This window comes from Eulemur rufifrons, chromosome 24, assembly GCF_041146395.1.
Source record: "Eulemur rufifrons isolate Redbay chromosome 24, OSU_ERuf_1, whole genome shotgun sequence".
NCBI lineage: Eukaryota > Metazoa > Chordata > Mammalia > Primates > Lemuridae > Eulemur > Eulemur rufifrons.
The window spans coordinates 10,334,725-10,345,253 of record NC_091006.1 but is presented as its reverse complement, the minus strand read 5'-3'; the positions used below and the strand labels follow the sequence as shown (position 1 = coordinate 10,345,253).

At 60.1% G+C, this 10,529-nt stretch overlaps 1 protein-coding gene and 1 non-coding gene across 2 annotated transcripts; one reads left to right on the top strand and one right to left on the bottom strand.

Moving 5' to 3' along the window:
• Positions 1–55: 55 nt before the first annotated feature.
• On the bottom strand, positions 56–8,636 carry KLC3 (kinesin light chain 3). The gene is made up of 13 exons (XM_069458232.1): positions 8,592–8,636; positions 4,679–4,944; positions 3,990–4,220; positions 3,623–3,689; positions 3,022–3,241; positions 2,547–2,634; positions 2,364–2,465; positions 1,711–1,884; positions 1,096–1,186; positions 983–1,017; positions 783–889; positions 518–581; positions 56–310 (listed from the first exon to the last, which is right to left on the bottom strand). The coding sequence occupies exons 2-13, from the start codon at positions 4,934–4,936 to the stop codon at positions 239–241; spliced, it is 1,509 nt and encodes a 502-aa protein (XP_069314333.1). The 5' UTR covers positions 4,937–4,944; positions 8,592–8,636; the 3' UTR covers positions 56–238.
• LOC138375167 (U6 spliceosomal RNA) lies at positions 7,143–7,245 on the top strand. The gene has a single exon (XR_011231428.1). It is a non-coding gene; the product is annotated as a U6 spliceosomal RNA (small nuclear RNA).
• Positions 8,637–10,529: the final 1,893 nt, after the last annotated feature.

Sequence of the window (10,529 nt, the reverse complement as noted above, 5' to 3'; positions counted from 1 at the left end):
TGGCCCCGGGTCCCCGGGGTTTGGAGGGTACCTGAGGCCCGTGACGGTCTTCACAGGAAACCTCAGGCAGTTCTTCCTCGTCAAACCTACAGCCTTTAATCACAGGAGAGGGTGGCGGGAAGCCCACTCCACTGGGTGCCCCCAGAGGCAAGGGGGGGGTCAAGGAGAGGAGCAGAAGCCCCCGCCCACCGTCCCCTCCTCTTCCTGAGAAGCTGTGGCCTGCACGGTCCAGGCAGCTTTAGTGGGGGCTCAGGTCCTGGGTGCTGGTGCTGAGAGTCCAAGGGGCCTCGCCCAGGTGCCGGCTGGGAAACTGGGGAGGGGGGAGGGTGGGTGAGGAGCAGACACAGCTCTGACCCAGGTACCACCCCCTACGTCCATCCCCCTGCCTCTACCCCAAGTAAAACCCACCCATTATCCTGTCCTGGGGTCCCTATTCCAGTCTACCCTTTCCTGACTGCCCCGCCTTTCTCTTATCTTGGGGCCCCCACTGCATCCTCGCCCCAGGTGTCCCTCTCACCTGAGTCCCAGCAGCCCTTGGGCCATCCATGTTCAGCATGTTGAGTGACATGGCTCTCTTCATGCTGCAAAAGAGGGTGGCAGGAGGGGAATGAATCCCAGGAATGTCTGGCTCCCACTCTGGGAAGGACCTTTCCAGCACTGGGTTTGATCTGTACGTGTCATGGGAGATGGGAGCCATGGAAGGTTCTTGACCAAGGCAGGGAGCGGTGGGCTATGGAATCTGCCAGTGTCAGGGTTCTTTGGTGACCGGATCCGACACTCACCCGGCTGCGCCCGCCACTCCTTCGCCTCGGAGACGGGAGACCAGCTTCTCACTTCCACGCCGGATAGACTCGCGGAGCTTGGAGAAGGAGCTGCTACGACGAAGGGTCTGGGGAGGGGGCCGGGGACACTGGTCAGTCCCCCAGGAGCCCGTCCAGTCCCCCGTCCCCGCCCCAGGAGCTGAGGCTAAGCCCATCGTCACCTGCTGTTCTGCATCACCGGCTCTGTTGGGGGCTCCTAGGAGAACAAATAGGGCACAGTGAGGTGGGGACCCTGAGGAGCCACCCAGGAGGGAGGGCAGGGGCCGGGGCTCACCGAGAGGGGCGGGCAGGGCCTCCCTGCTGAGGATTTCTTTGTACAGCTCCTCCGCCTGCTGGTACTTGTTCTGCTTCAGGTAGGCCGAGGCCTGCGGGGAGGGCACGTCTTGGGTGACCTTGGCCCTAGGCTGGGAACTTCTCAGGACCCTGAGTTCCCTCAGTCCCCAACCCTGCACTCAGTCCCCCTTTCTAAAGTGCACATCTGACTGTCCCTTCCCTGTGTGACACCTTGCCCTGGAGCAGAGTAGGTTTGGAGCCCAGCCCCACTTCTGACTTCCTGGCCCCGAGCCTGTTTCCTGTTCGTCCTTGGGCCAGTGACAACCTCTTTGTGCCTCAGTCTCCTCTTGTGCAAAATGAGGCGACAGTAGCTCCTACCTCACAGGGTCGTAAGAACCAGGTGACCCAGGCAAGGCTAAGCGGGGCCTCGCCCCGTCGTGAGCTCAATAAATAGGTGACGCTGCCATCTGGCCGCCAGAGACTTGTGCTTCCTGATGCTTCCACGTCCTCTGTGCTGAGTGACCTCAACCGGGGCCCAGCCGGGAGGCGGCGTACGATGGGGCCCCTTCCCCAGGGCAGGACCCCGTCAGCCCTCCCTCAGCCCCAGGGGCCTCACCAGGTTGTTCTTGGTCTTGGCCACGTTGGGGTCGTGGGGCCCACCCAGGGCCTCGTAAATGCTCAGGGCTCGGGCGTAGTGCCGCTCCACGTCCTCGAACTTGCCCTGGTTCTGGCAGAGCAGGGCCAGGTTGTTGAGCTGCTTGGCCACATCCGGGTGGTCAGCGCCCAGGACCTGGGGGTCAGGGGTCACAAGTCAGCAAGGTCATACGGAATTGGTGGGTCATGTGACATCACTGCCATGATGGGTGTCTCAGGTTAGGGATTAGAGGATCCAAATGGTTACATGAGGCCGAGGGCTGGGGGGCCACAAGGTGCATGCTCAAACTGGGGGTTACCAGGGTCAGAGGTCATGGTGGTTCAGAAACATGGGGTATGGGGTCAAGTGAGGACTCCAGATCAAGCTTGGGGATTGCACTGGTGGCCGTGTGGGGTTGGGGGGCACATGAGAGAAGAGGCAAGTCAGGATCAGTCTGGGAGCTCACAGAAGGTCAAGGGTGGTGGGTCACGGGATTGGTGACCTAGACTCAAACTGGGGGGTGGGTCACAATATCAAGTGCAAGGGACACCAGAGGCTTAGGGTCCCAGTGCAGGTGCTCCAGGATCAATGGGGAGGGCCACACAGGACCAGGGGGCTTGGAGAGGGGACGGGACCTTCTCACGGATCTCCAGGGCGCGCTGACACAAGGGCTCTGCCTCCCGGTAGCGTCCACGCTTCCCGTAGAGGACCGCCAGGTTGTTGAGGGTGGCAGCCACCTGCAGGGGTATTGAGGCCCCGGGTTAAGGACAGGCAGGCACAGCCCCACGGAGCCTCCTTCCTCCCTGGGGGCCACTCACCGCAGGGTGCTCCGGGCCCAGCGTCTGCTCCCGGATCTGCAGGGCATCATGGAGAAGGTCCGTGGCCTCTTTGTACTTGTTTTGGTCCCTGTGGGGTGGCCACAGGAATGGAGGGGGTTGGTGAGGTTGGGACAGCTGGGGCCACAGGGGCTGGGCTGATCTAAGCATGGGGGCACCTTTGGGCCTCCCCACACCTCCCAAGATTAGCACTGGGTTCCTGTACCCCCAGATCTCTGCCAAGCCTCTCACCCTACTCTGTCGGGGTCTCTCATGCCCGTGCTCTGATTCCTCTTTGCCTGGGTCTCAGCGACCTCCCCTGATCTCTGTCCCCCTCTCTCCCTCCCTAGTTCCTGTCCTCTCACGGGGGATCCCTCCCTCCCTCCCTCCCTCTCCCGTTGTGGTCCCTCCCCACCCCGGTGCTCCATGTTGGCAGAGGGCACACCAGGGTCCCTGCCCTTCCTGCCCCCTCACCCACCGGTACACCAGCGCCAGGATGTTGAGCATGGTGGCCACGTCAGGGTGGCAGTGGCCTGAGCTCCGCTCCAGGTCCTCTAAGGCCTGCCGGCACAGAGGCACAGCAACCTCGTAGCGGCCCTGCCCCGCGTACTGGATCACAAGGTTGTGCAGTGTCCGAAGGCGGGCTGGGATCTCGTAGCCGCCCTGCTGAGCCGCTGCCGCCCCTGCTGCCTCGGGACCTGGGGAGGCGGGCTCCGGGTCACTGTGGGCCTCCTGGCCCTCCAGCCTCGCACAAGGGGTCACCTCCCCCCCAGAACTGCCTCGATGCCCAACTGGCCCCTGGAACTGTGGGCCCCTGCACTGACTTCTGAGATTGGGATTGGGCATCTAACTGGCTGGTGTGACATGTTCTGGCCTGGGGACATGAACATGGCTGCCCACCTGGCTCACTGGGCTGTGGCCATGATGGCCGGTCTGCCTGCCTGCCTGCCTGTCACCAGCTTCATCTTCCTGACTTCCCCATCCTCCAGTCAGAGACCCTGGGGACCAGTAGATCAAAGTCCCTTCCCCAGTACGGGCCTGTTGTCCTCCACCCTCTGTGGCTATGCCCCCAAACCTACCTCTTCTCTCCTCCTCGCTGGGGAACAGGGAGGCCAGGCTGTCTCGGCGAGGGGGCGACTCAGGCTGCTGTGGGGAGGACAGGAGAGGGGCAGTCATGAGGGGTGGAGGCTTGTTTCACAGACTAGGGCCCTGAAACTATCTCAGGGTTTGGGGGAAGGGCGACCAGGAGCTTCGGTGGCTTCCTGGGGGATTCGGGAGGATCGGGGAGCTCTGTGGAACAGCTGGGAGGCTTTTGCAGAAGTTCCAGTGGGTCTGGGGATGTGGGGACCCCACAGAGGGTTGGAGGGCTGTGGGCTTCTAAGAGGGTCTGGGGGACAGAGTTCTGTGAAGGGCCCAGTGGCCTGGCCTCGCCCTGCCCCGCGGCACCTGGCTCTCCGTGGGCGGGTCGTACTGCCGCAGCTGCCCCAGGAACTCGAGGTGGCTCTTCTCCTCCTCCAGCTGGGCCACCGCCTCCTCGCTGGCCCGCAGCCGCCGCTGTGTCTCCTCCAGCTCCTCCCGCAGCCACGAGTTCTCCTGCGCCAGCCGCCGGGCCTGCGCTCGCAGCCGCTGCTTCTCGGCCTCCAGCGCGCCCACGTGCGCCGACAGGGCCAGCAGCACCTGCCCGGGCAGGGGCCCAAGTCAGGGGGCTGGTTCCTACCTGCCAGATACCCCTGACCCAGCCCAAGCCTCCAGTCAGGCCAGAGTGCCCCATTCTAGCCACGATACCCCCGATTCCACAGAGGCCCCGCCAGGGTGGCTCCTGTGACTCTCAGAGGCTCCCAGGGGCTCCTCTGATTTTACCCAGGCACAAACTGTGCTCAGGGACGCTTCATATTCCACCTGTGCAACCCCCAAAGTCTCCCCAGGACCCCTGGCTTACTGAAGGACCCTATCTGGCTCAGGGACCCTTGTCACACACAAAGACACCCTAACACTGCCCAGGGACCCCTCTCTAGCCCGGAGCCTCCCCGCCAAGGCCTGCTTTCCCTGGGCCTCCCCCTCTGTAAACTGCACCCCCATGCCTGCCCCTCAACACCTGAGCCCCACCCCCCAAGCCCCCGCCGGCCCCCTCATACCTGGGCCTCACCCAGCCCCAGCTCGATGGCCTCCAGCGAGTGGCTCACCACCTGCTGCTTTTCTTCCAGCAGCTCCCAGCCGGCCACGGGGCCCTGTCCTGCCAGGGCCTCGGCCAGGTGCCCGGCCAGGCCATGGTGCTCTGCCCGCAGGGCCTCCAGCCCCTGCACCACCTGCCGTGTCTGCCGCACCAGCTCCTCAGGGCTCAGGCGCTCTGGGCCCAGCCCCACGCTGCCGGGGGCTGCCACCTGCACAGACATTGCTGCTCCTGGGGGTGGCAGGGGTTGGGGGATCATTGCCAGGGCCAGGCACTCCAGCTCCCAGCCTCCACACCCATCCTGGCCCGCAGGACCCCCTAATCTCTCCCCATTCCAGCTATCTCCCTATCCACCCATCCCGCCAGCCCTCATCTGGGAACATTCTAGTCTACCTTTGTCTGTCCTCTGGACCCAGGGCTCCGCCCTAAGGACAACTCCAAAAATCCTACTATGTAATTAACCAAGAGGACAAACAGCTGGGTCTTGTGGTCCCCCACCTGCCCTCAGCTCACCTGGCCAGCCCTCCCCACCCCAAGGACCCTGAATACCCTGGCCCAGAGCTCCCAGTTGGCCGTGTGACCTGGGACCAGAGGTGCCCTCCTCTGCTGGGCGTGGGGGGCGGGGCATGTGGAGGCGGCGGCCTCTCCATGAGCTCATTCTTAGGGTGTTTTTGTTGGGAACCAGTCAGACCACTGGGGGTGGGGTGGGGCGGGAGGAGAGGGCCGAGGGGCTGGGGCCCCGGAAGCAGACGAGGCCTCTAGGTTGGGGGGGACCACGAGGGGGGTCATGTGTTGGCTCCTGGGCCGACAGACCCTGAGGGAACGGGGGCTCCGCCCTGCATCACAGACAGGCTCAGCCAGCCCAGGGCCTGTTGGGACACACGTGTGACAGGAGTGGTTCATGGATGTCACACTGGCCACGCGACAGCTGAGAGTCTGAAGCCCTGCTTATAATGGTGTGGGACTTCATGTGGTTGTATGTGGGTGACAAGGTCACAGACGCTTAACTGTGCCTCTGGGGTTCTCACAGACACACACACAAACACACTCCCTTCTTAAAGATACGATGCAACACATACATTCTCTTAGAAATACAATTCAACATATAACACATCACACTCCTTTGAAATCCAACACGACACACTCAGAAATACAGCTCGACACACGTGCACACTCATTAGAAACATAACTTAATACACATTCTCCTCTTAGAAATACAAAACACATGCACACATTCTCCTCTTAAAAACAGAACTCAGGCCAGGCACGGTGGCTCACGCCTGTAATCCTAGCACTCTGGGAGGCTGAGGTGGGAGGAATGCTTGAGCTCAGGAGTTCGAGACCAGCCTGAGCAAGAGCGAGACCTCTGTCTCTACTAAAAATAGAAAGAAATTATACGGACAGCTAAAAAAATATATATATAGAAAAAATTAGCCGGGCATGGTGGCACATGCCTGTAGTCCCAGCTACTTGGGAGGCTGAGGCAGGAGGATTGCTTGAGCCCAGGAGTTTGAGGTTGCTCTGAGCAAGGCTGACGCCATGGCACTCTAGCCTGGGCAACAGAGTGAGACTCCGTCTCAAAAAAAAAAAAACAAAACAAAAAACAGAACTCAATACACACTCACACCCCCCCACATTTTCCTTTCAGAAATACAACCGAATGCAACACACGAACTCAGGCACACACACACTCTTCTCTCAGAAACAACATGTGTACACCCCCCCCTCGGAAATCCAACCCAACACACAGAAACAAAAGCCAACACATGCAGACACTCTGCCCTGTCTCTCCCACCCTCCAGATCACACTCAGACTGTCCCCTTGCACTTATCTATGACACTTGCTCTCTCCCACGGCCTCCCAAGCACCCACCTCCCCGTTCCTTGCCCAGCACCCTTCAAAATCCACATGCTCCCAGGATTCACTGTGGGCCACCCCCAGCTCCCCCACTTCCTCTAACCCCCTCCACCTTCTGGCCTGGCCTCCACAGACTCATGCGCCTCCACGCCGCACACGCGGACACACACAGCTACAAACACGCATGCGCAAAGGGCCCCTGAACTCGGAGTCGGTTATGCTGTCGGCAGTGGGTGCCCACGGGACAGACAGCTGTGGCCACACGCAGAGGGAGCGCCAGGTTCCCACACACGTCCTTGCAGGACACGTTATGCTGCACGTTACGTGCAGCCCAGCGGTTTGTGCACCTGCTTGCACGCTCGTAATGACCCTCGGTAAGGGCACCCTGTGCATTTTACACGCCACAGACGCTCATCGCCACATATAAGTACGTGTTTATGTGTTTGTGTACACACCAAAGTCTCTCCACATATGTGTGTGTATATCACACCATACTAAGCCTCACACCTCACGCACAAACCACATAAACGGTCAAACTCACAGCCACCCCACCTCACCAAGAGCCACCCTGGTGCTCACAGTGGCAGCACATGGACTAAAACTGGAGCGACACAGAGATTAGCAGGTCCCTGCGTGAGGATGACACAAAAAATTAAGAAAGAAGGAGCCATCTTGACAACCACAACCATATTCACACAGTTTTGCCAAAGTAACGACGTCTTGTCCCACCACAGTCTCAGACACAGCCTCATATGCGCCACTGCACAGCCAGAATGACAATCACAGCAACAGTCACAGCTCAACCACAGTCATCCATCGCTTGAGGTGTCTCCCGGACACACCGGCCCTCACACTCGGAGCCCCGTGCGCACAACCACACAGCTGACAGAACAATGGTCAGTCACAGCCTACACATGGGTCCCAACGCAGAGCCCTCCTCCACCCTGTCACCCAACCACACGTTCCTTAGTGGCCCCCTTCCCCGCCTCCATGTCCCACTCTTGCACAGACCCACAGCCAGCCCTCTGCAGCTCCGCGGACCGCACCGCACCCCCCGCCCCCCGCACAACCTCACACACCTCCGCGCCTCTCATCCAACCCCACGGTTCCACACACGCCGTCCCACAAAACAGCCCAGCTTCGGGACACAGTCACACACAGCCCCCATGCACCAGCAGTGACACACAACCACAAAGCCAGCCACTGTCACGTGTCACCGACCCAGTCCCACACGCTGCGCACCTCCCTGGCATACAAACACACATACCCCATCCTACGGGCAGAAAGACGGCACAGCCACACAATCTCTCCGTCAACGCTCACACCCAGTCCTCCGAACACTTCCAACTCCCTGCCATCCACACAGCCGCACACACACATCGGCCACAAGCAGAAAGCTGACCACAGTCACACAATCTCCTGGTCACATACACGAAGGACTATAAACAATCCAATTCTCAACACACACAGCATTACACACAATCACAGGTGGCTCGCATTTTCGCATCACTGAAACGGCCCCGCATCATTCGCCCAGGCTCTATGCCCCATCACAGGGTTACAGGCGGACTCTCTTCCACCCCCACCCCCACAGCCTCACACACACACACACACACACACACACCCCGGAGCCTCACACACTATCACTCACGCACACACGGAGGCCGAAGGTCCCCATCATGGCCTAGACCCACAAACCGCACACCTTACCCCAGGCGGGCCAGCCCAGCGGGGTGCACCCGGGTTTCCCAGCCGTCACAAGGGCCCCCTCCCTCCCCCTAGGCCCCGCCCCGTCCTCGCTCCTGTTTACCTGCGCCCGGGGGAGGGGGCGCGGCCCCTGCCGGGCCTCCGGACGCCGGGGAGCCCCAAGAAGGAGCAGGGGCCGTCCAGGGGCCCCAAGGCCCGTCCCTGTCGCCAGGCAAGGGCGCCCAGGGGTGCACCAGGCCCGGTCCTCACCCTCCGCCCCTGCCCCCATCCTCGCGGCTCCCCGGGACTCCCGCGCCCCACTCCCGGCGCCCACCTGGCCGCAGACGACTCCGGGACCGGCTCCGCCGCGCTGCGCACCGTCGCGTCCCGCACGCCGGGAAAGCCTCGCCGCTCCCAGCCGCGCCCGGGTCTCGGGCCGCGGGCGGCTCCTATAAGGGGCGGGGCGGCCCGGAGCCACGCCCCCGCAGGTGAGCCGGCCCCGCCCACCGCACGCGGGCAGTGTAGCCCAGCTGCCCCGGCCCTCGGGACTCGCAGCACCTCGCACGTGGAGCCCGTAATCTCTAGAACACGGCGAACCTGAGGATGATTCCAGCGCGCTGGAGGCCCGTAAACGGAGGCCCTGACGAAGCTAAAGTCCTGGAAACTTGGAATCTTGGAAACTTTGGATCCCAGAGCGATGGCTTTGTTGCGGTGCCTGTCGCGAAGCCTTTGCCTTGGTCAGGTCTCTTTTCAAAGACCGCCTCCTCCGACGAACCTTCCTTGGCCACTACTTCTTCTTATTAATATTATTCTTTTTATTTTTTTTGAGACAGGGTTTCGCTCTGTTGCCTGGGCTAGAGTGACGTGGCGTCATCATAACTCACTGCAACCTCCAGCACCTGGGCTCAAGTGATCCTCCCACCTGGGCCTCTCAGAGTGCTGGGATTGCTGTCATGAGCCACCCAGCTGGCCCTGATTACCCCTTCTAAATAGCACCCTCCCACCAAAACATTACCACATTTCCCGTCTTGATTTCGTTCACAAAACTTTTCAGAGCCTAGAATTATTTTACATAACATATCATAGCTCACCACTATGTTATAGTATATAACATATATTATTGGCGAGGGAATGCAATGGCTAAGAACTGGGCTCTGGGTTCAAATGCGATTCCAGCACTTACTGGCTGTGTAGGCCTTGGGCAAGTAACTTAACCTTTCTGTGCCTCAGTTTCCTAATAGTAAATGGCTTTGAGGGTTGAATGAGTTAATATACGGACAGTATTCTTATCAGGGCCTGGTGCGTAGAAAGCACTTAGTAAATGTTAGCTGCTGATTGTATAATATTATATTATTGGTTCCTTTTTTTCCTCTTCTAGAATGACAGCTCTGAGGGCAGGGCTCTGTACCGTCAGCACTGTATCTTTAGCACTAGAACAGAGTCTGGCGCAAAGCAGATGCTCAATAAATATCTGTTGGGTGACTGAATTAATGAGTCCAGGTCACAGAATCGTAAGATGGCCAAAGCTGGGCGCACACAATTCTAGCATTCTATTTAATAGAACTTGGTGCAACTCGAGCTATTCCAAACCTCGGCTGTACCCCGGCCACTGCACTATGGGATGCTTCCAGCAGAGGGCGCTGCCGGCCCGTGGACCAGGCCCCGGACTCCAGCGTAGCTCTGCATCCCAACTCAGAGCCGCCACTAACCTGCCTTCTAGTCCCTGTTCTCTGAGCCCCGGTGCAGATACTTCCTCCTCCAGGAAGCCCTCGCAGACTCCCCCCACCAGGTTGGCAGTCTCTTGGGCTCCCGCATTCTAGCGCTGTCAACTCTGAGTCATCACTGTTGGGGAACGTGTCTATCTCCCACACTGGACTGTGAGCCCCAGGAGGGAAGGACAGAGTCAGGGCCAGGGTCATGCCAGTCACTACTGCATCTCCAGTGCCACTCAGCACAGGCCCAACACCGAGAAGGCACTTGGGAGAATGGGTGTTGATTGAATCATGGAAAAGAAAACTCAAACTCCCATCCTAACTTCCCCAGCTATTTCTAGGGAACAGGATTGAAGGGGGTGGCCAAGCCCCTCCCCCACGTTGTTTTGGCCTCGGGACACTGGATGTTGGTTCTGGATCTGCCACACGCTTGCCATGAGGCAGTGTGAGGACTGGAGCCAGGCGGCCAGGTACACATCCCAGCTCGGTCATGCACTGGCTGTGTGACCCTGAGCCAGAAAGTAACCTCTCTGGTTACAGACCCAGAGGTTTCTGGCCTT

What these genes read in the sequence shown, in the direction of transcription:
- KLC3 (XM_069458232.1), bottom strand. Translation starts at nt 4,936, where the DNA reads ATGTCTGTGCAGGTGGCAGCCCCCGGCAGCGTGGGGCTGGGCCCAGAG. An exon ending in CCCTGGAGATCCGTGAGAAG is followed by an intron (nt 1,885 to 2,363) that starts GTCCCGTCCCCT and finishes CCTGACCCCCAG; the next exon opens with GTCCTGGGCGCTGACCACCC. An exon ending in GGCCCTGCCCGCCCCTCTCG is followed by an intron (nt 1,018 to 1,095) that starts GTGAGCCCCGGC and finishes TTGTTCTCCTAG; the next exon opens with GAGCCCCCAACAGAGCCGGT.